The sequence below is a fragment of the Homarus americanus genome, unplaced genomic scaffold (genome assembly GCF_018991925.1).
Source record: "Homarus americanus isolate GMGI-L3 unplaced genomic scaffold, GMGI_Hamer_2.0 scaffold19969, whole genome shotgun sequence".
Lineage (NCBI taxonomy): Eukaryota > Metazoa > Arthropoda > Malacostraca > Decapoda > Nephropidae > Homarus > Homarus americanus.
In genome coordinates, this window is record NW_024746036.1 from 339,071 (window position 1) to 357,276 (window position 18,206).

Genomic DNA, 18,206 nt, shown 5'->3' on the forward strand with positions numbered 1-18,206 from the left:
AGGTCCCGAGGTTGCCGGATTTTTGATCGGCCACCTGTACTGTATATCCCACACAGTGCTTCTTTGTAAAACTTAAGACACAGCCCAGTGATCATCAGCAAAATTTCACAGAACTCATTTACACAATTAATCCCCCCCAGTACTGTACTGTATGGTACTGCAGTGTGTTATACTTAGACAACTGGTTTAGGGGTCATTCATATTCCTGAGGCACTAAGAGAAGCTTATAATCTCAAACTGTTGCCAACTCTAAAAGTGGAATAAGTTCACAGGTTCAGAAGGATTGCAAACGTCAAAGGTACACAAAAACACCATGCATGTACAACATACCCTCGTTAATTCAACAAAAAGAAGGCTACCGTATATGTCACTCGAATTACCAAAAAATTTGAGTTCAGAATAATTTTTACATTATTCCAATTTTTTGTGTTCGATAATTATTTGTTCGTTTTCTGCTCATTTTGTTCAGATTGTTCCTCATTATTCCAACCATCAAACATACTCAGTAGCCATACCTCAGCTGTCACAAAAAATATTATATTTGTAATTACGTGCTGTACTCTGCAAGCAAATATTTTTTTTTTTTTAATATTTTATCAATGTTATTACTCGCCAACTATGGGTTTCCGAGGTGACTTTTAGTATTTGTTGTATTACTCTGGAAGTACGTACTGTACTTAATAGTTAAACCTGTGAAATTGCACTTCCGACAGAACAGTACCTGTACAGTATATATATTGTCAAAATGTTCTTAAAAACCATTAGGCTAACAGTTTTGGCCGTAACAGCCCAAAATTAGGTTTTGTTAAAAATCTCAGTACAGTATATGTACTCCTGACCATGGTGATTTTGAATCTATGATAGACAATTCAATTGTGAGGGAATTAGTGGCTTTAATGACACTTTGGAAAATTTTAATGACATTTTTCACAATGCTTATAACTGTGCTTGCCAACTATGGGTTTCCAAGGTGATGTTTTTTTGTTCTTCTGGATGTACTTAATTATTAATCTCATTAATTCCAAGTCTGAGATAAAAGTCATATTTACCAGCATGACCATTACACTTTTGGAATACAGTATCATCTACACTGTACATATTATCAGCTCACCCCACAATGTACCGTAAGTGATACATTTATTATTACTGCACAGTATTTACTTTATTATTACTGTACAATACAGTATGTACATTTGAAAAATATTTATATTTGCATAGTTAGGTAATTATAAATACAGTACAATATTTTATGTGGCAGCCAAGGTGAATTTTTGAAACCACTCTGTTATTTTGGATTCTTTCTGAATTCAGATTGTTTAATTAATATTTTTTTAATACAGTACATAAATTAAGACAAAATCCAAATTATAATTATCTGAATTAACAAGGGTACAGTATATGTTAATGTTGGATCATCATAACTATGAACAGTACACTACATGTATATGTAATTATAAAATTACAATTAACACATACCAAGTGTCATTAGTTATCACTCATACTCTTATTATTAACTATAACAGATTGCATAAATAATTAATTACAGTACCTGTCACTGGTTTACAGACTGAAGAAATGCATTTTCAAATTTATTTTATTAAAATTAGCAAAATATACAAAAAGTATTCAAACACAGAGAAGGCAAGCTACTGATACTGCCATAGTAATGTATGACACTACTGGAAGCTATTCCAGTTATATTCTACTGTTTTCTTTCATCTAAAAACCCTTTGAACCCAATAATTTCATGCAAACCTTTTCAACTTAACAGCAGTTTAGGAAAAAAGAGTTAGAGGCATAACAAAAAACTCATGCAACTTCTGTTAAAAAAGTCAAAATAGTTTTCTGTTTATTCACAAGGGACAGTACGTAATTTTGATAAAATTCAGTAACCTATCCAGCTGCACAACTTTTGGAAAATGCCTTTAAACTTATTCAATGAACTTGAGTAATAATTTTTTTCCATTCAACTTTCAGGACTTGTTATGGTCCTGTGATATAAAACAATGCAAATAACACCATATTATCATGAAAAGTTAACCATCAATGCTGTATATTTTTCATCTTGTCCAATCTTATTCTGTAAACATTCAAAATTCGTGAAAGTACACTAGCTTTCACCTATGGATAGTCTGACCTCAATTCCAAGAGATATACTAATCAATACCTGTTTCACACAGGTTTCCCACAAAGAGGGAAAACAAAGATATACTCTACTGAATAATACCCATCTGGCACAGGTACAATATTATAAAATGGGAAAACATTCCCCAGGTAAGAAGCAGTTACTAGTTCATGCCCTTGAAAGCATTAATGACTAAAAGGTCATTGAAGTTTCATACTGCCATCTGTACCTATTCTGCCAAGCACCAATGATTGACCTTAGGTGTGAGCGATAAATAAAGTATCTATGTATCACTTCCTCATTTTTCAGTATAATTTTTTATATGCCTTTCAAATTTCAACAAAGAAATAGAAATGTGTTCATGCTACAGTAAACCCTCTCAATAAGGAAATTCTCACTAAGGGATGTTCTCAATAAAGGACATTTCTTTGGCTGACACAGCCATACTGCCCTTAAAATGTCTCAAAACAAACACAAAAGTGATGATACTGACTACAGTAGTGCATAAAGAAAGCATAAAAAGGTTCTATCAAAATAAAAAGAAGGAAATTCTCCCAAAATTTGACACAAGAACTCCGTGACCCAGTGCAGTATATCAGCTTTCTTATACTCAAGTGTACCTTATAAAATGTTCATTTTGATGGTTGAGATTGATGTGTGACAATATTATTGTATTATTATATGTATACCTGGGGAAAATTTTAAACCTTCCCATAAAGTGAATCCTCCCAATAAGTGAGAGGGCTTGCACTTACGTATTAGTCTTGCATTGGGAGGGTTTACTGATATGACAAACCCTCACCAATTAACCCCAGAATAAGGAGTGCATCTTCATACACAGATGATAAAGTCCATCAAATATTTGATGAATCCCCTGAAAACTGAATAACTTGTTGCACACACAAAATTTTGTGAAAGATGTACAGAAGGACAAGGGTAATGCTATATGCCACAACCACATTGATGGCCAGGGCATAACAAAAGATATCTGTTTTAAAAAGCATGTTATGGGGGCAAATTATGAGAAATATACCAGGCAACCAGAACCATTCTGAGAGACCTACAGCCATACCGGCCCTTTGCAAAGGAAGAAGCATTTTGAACAGCAATTAGGCAAAGCTGCACATGGACGCCAAGAAAGTGTGCCCTCACCTTATCCTGAGCATTTCCTCCGTGCTTTCAGAGGCTAAAACCAACTCTAAGAAGTTGTCAAAGCTGACAAATAAAAACAAAATTTTCACTTGGTCACAGACTACCATGAAAAGAAAGTTTGATAGTGTACTATAAAAGGCCAAAGGCAATAGTAGAACATCATATCCATCACACAAACAAAAATAAACAAAGTGTATTGAAATAATGGACATGAATGCCCTCTCCAAATGCATTGAAAACTTTTAATATAATACTGCAATTCATATGGAAAATTTTAAGTTCAAAACAGCACAATCTATTAATGTCCAAATAACTAGAGGTATAAGTTAAATTAAATATCTTGAAAAATAATTGTAAATAAATTAAAATAAATACTAATAAAAAAGTGGTTAAGAATGGATCACATAAGTGAGGACAAAACATATTGCATTAAAAACATATAAAATATAAGCCATAAAAGCATTTATAGTGCATGTTTATAGGAAGCACATTAAATATATACAGTAAACATACCTGTTTACATAGGTGTATATTTATAAAATTGTGCATGTCAGCAAACTGTGCCAGCACTATTTAGCTTAAGTAGGTACAGAAAATATATATTGAATCAGGGAAGATTTGAACTATACTATAACAAAGGTTCTATTCAATCCTGGTTAGATTAACCATATTTAACCAATATCTAATCTAACAATAATAAAGCTTGTTTTACTGAGTAACACCTGATTTAGTTTAAGTAGGTTTTTGTACACACACTCCAAAAAATATCTTTGTGGAGGGGTCCAATGAATTTCATTATGAACACTGTGACTCCTGTTGTCTTGGTAGGGTTGTCAAAATCCTATGGTGTAAATATGCAACCTGTGGTGTAATGGTCAGCATGCTTGCCTCGCAACCGAGTGGACCTGGGTTCTATCCCCGGGCAGGGTGAATCTATGGGCAAGTTTCTTTACGCCATTTGCCTTTGCCTCTGTATACCCAGCAGTAATTGGGAACCTGGATGTTAATCGATTTGTGGATCGTATTCCGGGGTAATGGTTAGCCAGTGCAGTTGGCGAGTTGATCGGTCTTCTCGAACTATTCCTTGACACTGGGTCATGTAACTCGTTAACTCAGGGTGTGGTTGTTGTGTTGGCGACAGCTTCTACACCTTAAACAAATTCACGCCTCGGTGGCTCTTGGGCCGGCCATACTCGTTACACGAGGGGCATCCATTATTTTATTTATATTTTACTACTTAACACAAAGTCACAGATACACTTTGGAGCTTGTGTACATTATTAGTCTCAGAGAAATCTTGTACAGTATATATAAAGCTTTACTATTTAGTCGTTCATATATGAGCTACAGTTTAATTTCTAAGAAACCATTTATTTTTAAATCTACAATAATCAACAATTTAATGGACTTAACACAACAATGTGTAATGAGAAACTAAAACACAGCTTTCATCTAGAACTCACCTAATTAAAAAGGTAAGAGACATGTCTATACTCTTATCTGTCATGTGTAGTTGCTGTAATTGTACTTCTAAATTCCTTTTAACTTCAGTAACATGATACAGTAGTTTTTTCTATCAATCTCTTCACAGTCTTTCACAACTACAATCTTTCTCTCTATCAATAGATCAGCCCATTATGTTTCAAATTAGTGGGATGGAACAAATGCCTCAAACGAATAAGCTTTCAGCACTATTACAACTATTGCACTTTGGCTTCTTATGATAAGCAGAGGCGATGCAGAAGGTTAAACACCCAAAGCCAGTTCTTGTGATTGGATACAATCTATCTTGGTCCATCAATCTTGATCTGTGTGGACCTTGGCCATACCAAAGCCCTCTGGCAAAAGCAGGCTCCTAAGGATGGTTTACTGGCACGGACCTCACTGGCTTTCCCATTTCTAAACACCTTTTTGTCATTACTTCAACCATCAACTTATTAGTCTAATACTATGAACAGAAAACTATACAGTAATCTTAATACAAAACTTCCAAGAATGAACCGGTACTCATTATGTTATCAATATTTTTGTTTTTACTATCCAGCACATCTTAAAAATAAGGATACAAGATTTGCATACTGTACTGTATTATAATGCTTGCACCACTATCCAAATAATAGGCTTTCCTTCCACAACAAAATTGTAAACTCAAGGACAGTACTGTAACTATACAAAGTTGTGCAAATGTTTGACTAAAATTATGATTAATTTCTGCCACTCAATTGCAATTGAGGCAATATGTACTGGATTTGTTTTGCTTGCCTCTGATTCAAGTATAGTCTGGAGAAGCACCACAGAATAGTGATAAGCCATATGCTAAAGCATACATATACATTTAGAGTAATGTACTGTACATTTAAGATAAATGTAGATTTTTTAGCTTTGTAAAATAACTTCAATTAAGGAGTAAATTAATCTTACAGCAAGAGTCTGTAGTGGACTGAAGGGATGTTCCATTCTCAATCAGTTTAACATAATACAAAATAAAGTAAGAAAGAAATTAAACTTATAAAAACAATATTATGCTAAATACTATAGCAAAAAGCAAAACAATGGTGGAAACTCAACATTATGTAGAAGTAAATAAGTACAAGTAGTACTTCTGATATGCAGTTTAAATTATAGCTTATACTGTATCTAACAAGATTCAATGGTAGCATATGTCTCAAAAAGACAATACAGTACATTACCTGAGGTGCTCAAGGTCATGAATATCAGTAGAATCATGGATGAGTGTAATGAAATCTTCGTAACTCGCAGCATACATGTAAGTGCGACGATGAAGCTCTTCTGCTGCATGTTGTTGTCTCAGGTATGAAACTAGCCTCTGATTGATCCAGTCTGGGTCACACACTCGATCAATCAATGGTTCAAAAACTGAAAATATTAATAAATCTTTCCAGCATAAGGACACTTCAATTTTTGCCACATCCTTAATGGATCCATCTTAAGTATAAGTAGCAGTGATCACGTAAGTGGTATAAATTATTCTAAACTCTACCTATTTCTCCTAAACTGAACCTATTGCACCAACATTAATTGTCAATTAAATGTTACACAAATCACTGACAATAACTTCCTACTACAGTATGACTTAGCCATATAGTTGGGGAAGTGCTGGCAAATTATCTTCTCATGTACCAAAGAATGGTTTAGTCTACAAAATGCTGTTTCTGCATTGCCCCTAATGGGCCATCAGGGTTACAGGGCCATCTTTCACTGTATAATCAAGTGGACATACAAGATAAATTTTAGAATTTATCATGTTTAAAATACAGTAGTGAACAATTACTCTTAATCTCTCACTAATAAATTCTATTGTATAAAACACACTGCACTCATCTACTATACTCAACATGAAATTGGAAAACATAGAAGTGTACAATGTACAAACCTTTACAGGCCAGGAGTTCCTTGAGAAGTGTACGCAATGGTGTACACCGCAAGTATTCTGATGGAAGGCATCGAGAAATAAGTAGCTCTGCCACCAGACGAAGAAAATTTCTTTCTCTTTCTGGGGAACTCAATTGAGGAACTAAATGGAACACACCTCTTTCTCCTCGAGCTTCCCTACAAAGTAAAAATTTTTAAGATATTTCTTTATAATTCACATTACTGGTAAGTCCATTTGCCTGATAGCCCTTAATGATAAACAGCATCATGAACATGGAATTAAATCTACATTTGTAAAAGACTTCAATGATTTTTACAATATCAACTTGCTTAATATCAAATCACATAAGCTTAATATTTTTTCATAAACAAATATTATCAGGTTCTTACCCTGCAGTCTGAGCAATCCTAATGTTCTCAAGGTGACGTGTAAGACAGTTAATTGCACCACCTGTGACAAAGCGTACTTGATCCATATGAGCCAGCCTTTCATTGATGTTCACGACACTATACCACAAAACACTCCTGCAATCGTGGACAGAAACTGAAATATGCTTTGATATTCAAGTGTAGGTTCAACAGATTTGGAGAAATGGAAGAGAGATTCTAAAATCCCTTTTTCTGCCAAAACCATTAGTCTATCTGCTTTCCAAACATCAAACAATTTGCTGGGGCCTCATGTCCTTGTGATCAGCCCTCTATAATATCAGCCAGGGTTAATTTGTTAATCCAACTGGGTATACTGTACTATTCACGAATCCCTGCCCCTAAAGGCTTGTGGTATCATTAGAGCTATGACTCCAACATCAGCACTAACACTGCCAAGGTTACTGTCTCCTATATTTTATTCCAGATTGCTAGACTGCTAGAGAGGACAGCCACAGCTGATTAACTCTCCCCTGTTTTCCTTACTGTATTCTAAAAAAGCTATGCATCAGGCCCTTTAGTTGCTTCAAAGGATCTGTCAGTCGGTTATACTGTAGTACAGCAGTTAAGGTGTTATCTTAATGACTAAGATGAGTATTCATAAATTCAGTGTATACAATAATTTCATATGGATTGTTTATGTATGTTCCTGCCTTTACCAAGTCTATACAAAATGAAAATAATTAAAATACAGTATATTCTATCTGGCCAGATCTTCTGAATTAGTAAGTCTATTATGTTCTACGGTTATTCAAAAAGTAAGAGACCACAGTTTAGCTTACCTCAGAGCTTCAATGCTTGGGGTGCTATCATTAACCAGGCTAGCATACCATGGAGTCACATCATTTTCAATGAATCCATCAATTAACTCATTAATGGCCCCGTCAATTTTACGACTAATGACAGCTCCATGTCTTGTGGGCAAGGAGCTTTCTGCATCACAGCGGACACTCTGTATGACAGAATAAAATATTTTTAAACATCTAAAAGACATATAGTACTGTACTATAGAAGTGCATTTTTTCACTCTTTTCAAGCTCCACTTCTGCATGCACACACACACACACACACACATGCACATGCACACACACACACACACACACACACACACACACAAATTCCCTTAATTTGCTGTCATATTTTCATTCTTATAACTACCTGTATAATATATGTGCTCCTATGATACATCCTTCTACAAGACCTTAAATATCTACATCATACATCTAAATGCCACCAGTACAGTACCGGTATAGGAAATATTTAGCATTTTCCAAACAAGGTTAAAATACTGTAGTGTCATAGTATACAGTACAGTACTGTATACTGGATACAGTATTTTCTAAACAAGCATAGAATACTAGTCACAGAGAAATCAATTTCATATTCTAGTACAGCATATAAATAAAATACAGTGGTCCCTCGGTTAACGAACGGTTCGATTAACGAAATTTCGGTTAACGAATTACCTCCCATAAGGATCTTCAATTCGGTTAACGAACAAAACTTTGATTAATGAAATCCTTACGACAAACACGTTTTGTTGTGAGCATTAGCTGATTAGCTGATGGGCTAGTCTGCCAATTCAGTAATCTGTTCTGTGTTTACATTCATTTCCAGTGGAGTAAATACAGTATATTGCAATTTTAACCTAGTCACCTGTACTCTTGGATATCTGTACTGCTTCTTGCTACACCTGCAATTTTCCTGAGTATGCATTATTTCTATTCTTCAAAGGATATACCTTTCCTCAGACCTGCATACAGCATTGGCAAGTCCCTGCTTCCTGATAATCAATACAGGTATTAGACAGTCAACTTATAATTACTGTAACCTGACTGTCCTTGTTAATCAAACTGTTTTAATGAATTGTACAATAATGTGACTACCAAAAAAGAATTTTGGCATTTCACTTTTCAATTTGGAATCTTGCTGCACAGTTAAGAGCACACAGAGTGAGAAAGGAAAAGTACGTTAAACTTGGGGTACAAATGAACAATGGGAGAGAATAACTAGAATCATACTATGACTGTCTTTATTCAATTATATTAGAGGAAGCTAACCATGATACAGTAGCACCATAATAATATAATAATAGTTAGCACTTCCAAAACACCTGTAATTCATCCATTATAAATCTGTACTGTATGCTGGATGTTTGACTCACTCTGTTACAAAAACATAATTCTTGTACTTTACCAGGCAAAATTTTAAGTAATAATGAGTAAATTACAGCACAGCACTGCATACAGAATACACTGTACTGTATTACTTTAAAACCAATTTTTGTCTGCATAAATGATATCAAATATTCCTCAGTATCTCTCTTGTGTGAACTATGTTAAGCGATACAGGTACGGTATTACTTAATATTAATTGTGTTATGCAATAATATATACAATCTTAAAAAGAGAATAAAAAGTAACATACCGGTAATATATTTCAAAACCAACATCATACATACGGCAATAAGTGTATGAAGAGCCGATATTTCTGGAGGGACTCTGACTGTCACTTGGTGTTTGGCCGACAGCATCACGTACGCTGCAATAGTGAGGGTAGCCCCCAGAACCATGGCTGAGATGCCCCCCACAACTAGTGAGAGGGGAAGCACCACCCCAAGGCTTCCTCCATCGCTGCCCCATCCCCACACTGCACTCACACACCATACAGCCAGCAACCCCCCAATAGCTGCAGCCCACATCCAAACCTGGAAAGATTACACTAGTTAATACTGTACTGTACTCTTATCTTAATCTTGTCAATCTTCACTGTACATATTTCAAGTAAATGATTCAAATATTTAGTAGGTTAAAGAGAGGGTTACCACTTTATTTTATCTCCAAGGGATCTTTACTAATATATGTACTGGTATGATAACTTTAATGTAATGCACAGAATACAATGTCTATTGGTAAAGCAGCCTAATGTGCATGCGTGGTGGGCAGACTATACAATGATAGTTAGTAAAATGGCCTTCTTTCTAACTTATCTAACCTAACTTAACAAACTAACCTAACCTAACCTAACCATTAACAACACAGTCCATCTCTCATCAATGTGTATTCTATGCATTAAAATACGAAGTTCTTGTGAAATTCCAATTGAAAAATATCCATAAAGAGCAGATTCTTTACCTTTTTTAATTCAAACAAAAACAATCAAACCCTGATAAGATAATGAGGTTTAATAAGACAGGTAAGTTGTATATTTCCATCATTACCTCAGATGGCCAACTAGTTTATTAAAGCATTATTACCGTAGAGAGATTCTATAATTTTGAACAGTCTAACATTAATTTACAGTCTTCATGAGATTTTTTTATCGGTCGGTAATGTCTTGGTTTGTAGTACTGTCATAAATACCAACTACCTCACCTGTCCTTTATATGCCTCGTGTGCAATCTTGACAGCTGGTTGACACTCGAGAACAACAGCTGGTTACCTAAGAGCAGCTGATCGATCCCCAACGTTTTCTTTGACAAATTAATTCACCATTTTCTATGATTTCCCTTAGCTTGGTCGTATCCCTCAGAGTTTTTAATTATTATTGGATTGATGAAATTACCAATCTTATTACCCGTTTAAATACCATAGAGTTTGAAGCACAATAATAACATTAACGTATGCCTTGAGTTACTGATGCTTGTAAGATGGACCTCTGCTGTTTCAAGGCTACAGCTCTTCTCCAGTTACTATGCAAAGTAGACGAGCTGTAATTTTCTTATCCAGGTATAGGAGGTCAGTCAGGTACGCTGGTCAACTTAATATCTAAGCGTTTCTTTAAGACGTCTGACTCTGTTTTAACACATTTCAGGTCCCTAAGCTTCAGTGATGTGCAATTGAAGAGATGTAAAACTAAGCTACTTGCCGTCCTGTTTAGCCTGTTGGAAAGTACTGGGCATGTACTGGTTCCAGAATGATTTGATTTTTTTTTTTTTTACGGGGATTAGCCCACCCGGGTACAGGTCACTGGTTCACATCGGGGCCTGGGGGGCGTAATAATAATAATAATAATAATAATAATAATAATAATAATAATAATAATAATAATAATAATAATAATAATAATAATAATAATAATAATAATAATAATAATGATAATAATAATAATAATAATAATAATAATAATAATAATAATAATAATAATAATAATAATAATAATAATAATAAAGAGTGAGAAACGCTATATGTATGTTGTGTTGTCAATGGTAAGAGAAACAATTGAGACCCTGCAATTGCGTGTAAATGAGGAAGAAAGTCAGATCAGCAACCTGGGACTTGGTCACATATGGCAGCAGGGTCTACCATTAGACAACACATTATGCTTCCAATATCTTCCCAGGCGATAGTACCTCCCTGTTTGATAGCTGCCTACTAACTACTAACTACAATGTATATGAACCTCCGCCAGTGATGGTCAAGTCTGGTCTTGAATGTGCTCCTACACTCGGTGCTGTCACAACACTCTCTAGCAGATTGTTCCAAGATCTTACATTCTCACTCTGAAAAAGTTTGCCCTGACAACTTTCTGAAATTATGGCGTCTTCAACTTTAGCTGTGACCCTTAGTGGGGTGGGCATCCGCCAGCTCCACGTATGAACACTCGACTGAGTAATGACCCCTGAGGTGTTTATTGATTGAAATTAAATCACTCCCTACCCTTCTATAGTATAAGCTAGACAACTTCAGTCGCTTTAATATCTCTGTCCCCCTGAGTACCTGAAGTGTCGGAGTACAGGCACCAGTCTGGGGGGCTTCTTTTAGATAATCTCAATCAACTGACAGTCTCTGAGTCTAGGATATCTCGGGAACCAGACGGGATGGCAGACACTCCCAGTGTTCAGGTTTTGTGCTTCAAGTATCCTACTGACAAGGATCCTCCCCTTCTTTCCCTCATCATCCTTCTCCCATCCCTCCCTCCCTCCATCCCTCTTCTTCCTCCTCTTATCTTTTCGACCTATCCCCCCTATCCATCCTTCCTCTACTCTTCCCCCTCCCCTTCATTTCTCTCCCTCATCCTCCCTCACGTCACATATCCTCGGTCCACTCTCAATCTTAATTTCATCCACCAGGAAGTCTTAAGATTCTCAAAGGTTCGTAAGCTTAAAATATTTCCCTCGTAACTGGAGATGTGAGAACGAACACCAGACTGACTGACTCACTTAACCAGCGTAAAGACAGAGAGATAACAAAATGGAGTCTGGGTTGTATCGGTCATAGACAATTATTATCTTTCTCCAGTTTAAAGGAATAATTAAGTTAGGTAAAGAAAAAAAAATATTATATTGTGTTGTGAGACTATACCGTACCTAGATAGGGGGTTCTTATGTCCCGAAATACCAAGAAATTTACCGCAAGAATTATTAAGAACTGGACCTATAATCTTGAGTAAACAAAATGAATAAATGATGAAATAAATGGCTCTTAACTTGTGCTAAGACTCTACCCTAACTAGACAGCTGTTCACTTAAGTCACAGATAAGACAACAATAATATTCACTGAAGAATCTTACGTATTGAGACTACCAGAACTCTCCTCCCTAACACACACTAAGATAAACAATGGAATATGGCTCTTAAACTGTGCTGTGACTCTACCATAACAAGTTGATAGTTCTCTTATTCCCAAGACACAAAGAAATACAACTTACGAATCTTTGGGAATCTTTAGGAGCGATGAAGGGGAAAGTGGGGGTTAGGGAGAAGGGGTAATGTGGGAGTGTGGGTGAGGGGGAGGAGAAGCAGGGCTGGGAGGGAGGAAGTGGGTAGACGATCCTCCCTCCCCAGGGTAGGAGAGGGCGGCCATAACGATGTTCCTCCGCCTCTTTGTCTAACTTTTAATCTCCAGTAAGAAAATTAAGACAAGACTTCATGTTAAAGCTGGTCTCGGGGCCATACTGCAGGAGGGGGGGGTAATACACGCTAAATTGGTTATACTGGCGTCTTATAGGTGTGGTTGGGGGCGGGGTGTGGAGGAAGGTAGGAGTGGGGGGATGTGAGGGACGGAGATACGGAGGGGGGAGAGCGTGGGGGTGACTGCAGAGGTACGGAGGAAGGGGAAGTGAGTAGTAAGGGATAGGGGAGAGAAAGAAGGAGAGAATATAGGGAAGGGGTAAGGATGGGGAGGGAAAGAAGAGGAGAGAGAAAATGGGGAAGTGAGAGGTTCGATAATGTGAGGGAGAGGGAGAGAAAATGGATAAGAGGGGGAAGGAAAAAGGGAGTGGAAGGGGTAAGTAAGGGTAGGTAAGGTGTAGGGAAGAGGGAAAGGAAGTGCGTAGGGAGAGGGGAATGAAAGAGAAGAGAGAGGAGAAGGGAGGAAAGGAAAGTGGGGAAAGAAGAATGAAAGAGTACAAATTGAAGAAGAGAAAACAGGAACGGAAGAAGGGGAGATGAAGGGAATAGAAAGCAGGGAAGAAAGGAAGGGAAAGGAAGAAGACAAGAAGAGAAAAGAAAGAGTGAAGGAAGGACAATAGAGAAAGGAAGAGGATGTGTGAAAATGAAAGGAACGGGAATAAGTAGAGGAAGAGGAGAAGGAGGAGGAGGAGGAGGAGGAGGAGGAGGAAGAGAAGTGAAGAAGAGGATGGAAGAGGATTAAGAGGAGGAGGGGAAAGAAGAGAAAGCATAGAAGGGAAACAGGAGAGGAGGATGAATGAAATGGAAGGGAAAAGAGGAAGAAGAGGAGGAGGAGGAGGAAGAGGAATATTTACGAACAAGGGAAAAGAACAGAAGAACACCACAGTTAAGGAAGAAGAATACGGCAGCTGGCAGCTTCCTGGTGAACAACACTAGTCAGGGGAGAACAAATAGAAAACGATGAACAATAACAGAACGGGTAGAATAGAGAAGAGAGGAGACAGAAAACAAGATAAATATACATACCGCTAACAGTCTTGATAACTGTGGAAGAAGAAGGAAGGAAGGAAGGAAGGAAGGAAGGAAGGAAGGAAGGAAGGAAAAACTCTGCATATGATGAAGACGTATATGGAAAGTTATAATGCAATCAACCGTACTACTAACAGACCAATCACAAGGCTCGTACTGATTTACGTCATTTTCACCAAGTCACCTCATTGGTCACTGCAAAAAAACAAAATATATATAGATTTACAATAATAAAAAAATGCATAAAAACACAAACGAATTTTATATAAGGACTCTCGTGTATGTGTGTGTGTGTGTGTGTGTGTTTCTGTATGTACACGAATTAATCTATGTACGTATGGTATGACTAAATAAGCAAATATATACATGAATCAACGTATTGCACATAGATATTGCATACAGGTTCGAGTATACACCACTGCAGCCATTCAATGCGTATATGACCAATTGTATAAGTTTGTATCCCATGCATATATGAGCCATCAAATGTATGCTACTTGTATACTAATAAATTTAACCTCATAAAAACATAATGTACAATATGAGTGTACGATAATTAATGATCAATTGTGGTAGTTTGGTTCAGGGTGGTAGTAGTGGTGGTGGTGGTGGTACTGATAGTGGTAGAAATTGTGGTGGTGGTAAGAGTAATGGTAGTAGTGGTGGTGGTAGTGGTGAGGGTAGTGGTTGGTAGTGGTAGTGGTAGTGAATCCGGTGTTTGGGAAGGGTGTGTAGGGAGGGAGGTGGCCGGTGGAGTGGTTGGAGGAGAAGGGAGGGGGGGGGGGGCACCTCATTAATTACTATGCCTTAGGTTAATGATGATGATCCTTGTTGGTGGTCACAACTACCAATTATGTCAACCCTTCAGCGTGACCTCACATCACCTGCCTGTGGTGACTTTGTGACCTTTGTCTTTGTGCAGGTCAGTCGTTAAGTAAACCTACATTTAATGACATAATTACACACAAAAAATAAGTTAACTCTTTTTGTTCTATTCGCCAGCTGGTCATTGACTTACACACACACACACACACACACACACACACACACACACACACACACACCACCGATATCACAACGAAGACTAACGACAGTGTGGGTTTAATAGCCTCGTTTACAATTCATACTGGCTAATTCACAAAGGCTTCTAGGTAGAAAGCGAATGTCAACTCCCTGAATAATACACTAACAGCAGTAGTTGACCTTATCACAGAGTTGCTAACACACACGGTTGGAAAATTGTTAAGGATTTGTTTTTTCAAGTAAATTACAACCCTATGTATACCACGTCAACACAAACCACAATTTCGAGCAATTTAATGTGAGTGATTTTTGTTTTTGTGAATCCCTGAAGAAACTCACCGCTGTTGCTCTTTATCAATCGTCTTGAATGCGTCACCTAATGCTACGGTAATTTATGGTAGGAATAGATGTTTATTATTATTATTATTATTATTATTATTATGTTGTTGTTGTTGTTGTTGTGACGTCACCAAGGTGGTTTAGATATAAGAGCAATCATTAAAATCAGGGTCAAGACAGGTCAGTACCACACACCAATAAACTCATGAATATTGACCTGACGCCGAGGGTAATTTGGGAAGAAAATATAAATGTCATTAATCTGTAAATATAATTGAATATGTTAAAGTCTTTCTGGAACCTCTAATTGACTTAATGAGCTCGACGTATGGTGGATGGGATCGAGTCGTTTTTAAACACCTCTTAATGGGATTCGATTAATAAATAATTAGTCTTTTGCTGTTTTGTTTATATTTTGGTGTTAAGGTGACTGTCTTTTGTTTTGTAATGGAGTACTGGAGTCTATAATTTGTCTAAACGTCTAACTAAACCTAACTTTGACCATTATTCCACGCAGTCTATAAACTAAACACTATAATCTATCTCTATACACCTATAATTTTCGCTCACCACTGATCTAAACTTCCTCAGAGAGATTAACAAATAACATGAGCATCAACTCTGGGGATAAGACCTACATTTATATAATTTTTGTTTTGTATTCTGTGTGTGTGTAGACGTGTGTGTGTATCAGTGTCATGTCAACTTATACGAAAAAATATACATGTTTACATTCAATTGTTCAAAGTTGGAATAGTGAACATTTTTACATCTACAAACTCACAACAATATGTTTCTTTTCATACACAGACACACAAACAAGTTCCAAAAGCTTAATTTGATCTCCTGATAATGACTCCTTAATGTGAGTTTGATTCTTGATTTATTCGGAAGAGCCAGTTGTTATTATGACTATTTTTGGCGCGAGAGGGACAGCTGCTCGAGATAAGAACACCACGATTTGGGCCCCGTTTGTGATGTATCAGGTGTTTATGGGAGAGATGATTGGGGTCACATGTACAGGGATAACAGATGTAATAGGGAAGGGAGAGAGAGAGAAAGAGAGAGAGAGAGAGAGAGAGAGAGAGAGAGAGAGAGAGAGAGAGAGAGAGAGAGAGAGAGAGAGAGAGAGAGAGAGAGAGATTATTGTACGGCAGGTGGCAGGAGGTGGAGGTACACTCTCAAGGAACGTTAATCAGCATAGAGGAACAATTATCCGCCGTGATGCTCGTCTCGCTGGTATCAAGGGAGACATCAGCATAAATTATCAATTAAGGTATATTATCAGGTCGGATCGGTGTGCGACTCTGGTGACGGGGCGTTGAGGACTGTCTCTTTGGGTCAGGTCGAGGCGCTCCTGTTGCTAATGTCCGTGTGTGTCTGTGTGTGTGACGCGTCGGTAGTGGCTACTGTCAGTGTGGCTAAGTAGGTAGGATATTTGGCCTCGTCAGGTTCCTATCCAGCTGTGATGATCCTGCGGCTAGCGTCTCTTTGTAGGATACGTCGTCAGAAGTTCCTGGAGATAGAGATGTAGGTTTATTGTCATCCTTGGGTCCTCGTCGCACTCCTGCAAATGGCTCGGAAGTGTTCGTAGGATGTATGGTTCCTGTGAACTGAGAATTGTTCACTGACAAGGCAGGAACTTGGCTTTAACAAGATAAATGAGGAGATGTGTAGGCGGTGAAGTAGGTAAGCTTTGGTCTTTCAGGGTGTCTACTGGTCAGGCAAAACAAAAACACCTGGCTTTTCCAGGTTTTCCAGGTTTTCCAGGTGTAAATTTGAAAAATTCAGGTACATTAATCTGTATTTATACGATAGAGAAATGGTTTTAATAATATATATATATATATATATATATATATATATATATATATATATATATATACTATTGAGAAGTTTAAAGATCCACCAATATGACTCATGATTAATATGTGGAATAATCCACTTAAATAAAGTAACTTAATTATAAGAACAATTCAGCTCTGACAATACTCATTGCAGAATTAGTAGGTATAACCTGTAATATTTGGTTATTTGATCACTAACATGAAATATGAAAGGTACATAACCAATTCAGCTTGGGCGATTGTTATTATATAGTGATTAGTTTATGGTAAGATTACTGTCAAAACAACAATATTTTGTAGTTGAACTGAATTCAACAAAATCTAGAAGGTTTATTTGTAAAATTCCCTGGTTTTAGGTCACATCATAGACAATTTGCTTTAACAAACACCACAAGAAAATTATAGTAATTTCCACTTAGGTGACAGAGAAACAGACAGACACGTAGACCAAGACAGAGAAAGAACCGGTACTGGAACTTGTGTAAGAGAGAGAGAGAGAGAGAGAGAGAGAGAGAGAGAGAGAGAGGTGGCTCGTCTGGCCATGGTAAGCACACGCAGTAATTTAATGGCACTGAAAACGCCATAAAAATGATTAATGTTACTGAGGTCACTCGTGCCTGTCTTGACTAGCCTGTTGGACCACTCCACCTGGTCCACCCAGTCTGTCCCACTCCACCTGGTCCATTTCACCTGGTCCACTCAGTCTGGTCCACGCAGGCTGGTCCAGAACACTTACGACCACTGGGTAGCTGCACCGGATCTGTTGACAAGTGACATTTGCAGCTAAGTTTAAGTATATTGGTGTGAATAGTGTATTTATATGTCGTATGTTCTACTACTATTACTACTACTATTTACTACTTTTTTTTGGCCTCCATCCTCCCCTTATAGCCATTCCTTCGCCACCATTTTATTACCTTAATATTAAATATCCTAATACATAAGTAGCTATCCTAGCTGTGTTGAGTTAGTTGAGCCGCAGATCTATGCGGCATTCAGTGACTGTTGCCTCTTAGTCAA

At 37.2% G+C, this 18,206-nt stretch overlaps 1 protein-coding gene across 7 annotated transcripts in view; it reads right to left on the reverse strand.

The window, feature by feature from the left end:
* LOC121878875 (sorting nexin-25-like) overlaps positions 1–10,557 on the reverse strand; it is a 31,640-nt gene extending 21,083 nt beyond the window's left edge. For 6 of the 7 annotated variants that reach the window (XR_006091246.1, XR_006091245.1, XR_006091244.1 and 3 more), the window contains exons 1-7: positions 10,471–10,557; positions 9,558–9,803; positions 7,879–8,048; positions 7,061–7,195; positions 6,672–6,847; positions 5,968–6,154; positions 3,278–3,340 (exon numbers count right to left, since the gene is read on the reverse strand). Coding sequence is in view for 3 of the 7 variants with exons in the window: in XM_042385298.1 (XP_042241232.1) it covers positions 3,278–3,340; positions 5,968–6,154; positions 6,672–6,847; positions 7,061–7,195; positions 7,879–8,048; positions 9,558–9,797 (971 nt within the window). In the remaining 4 variants the exon portion in view is untranslated. The remainder of the gene's footprint in view (positions 1–3,277; positions 3,341–5,967; positions 6,155–6,671; positions 6,848–7,060; positions 7,196–7,878; positions 8,049–9,557; positions 9,804–10,470) is intronic. The other variant, XM_042385299.1, reaches the window with a different exon arrangement.
* Positions 10,558–18,206: the final 7,649 nt, after the last annotated feature.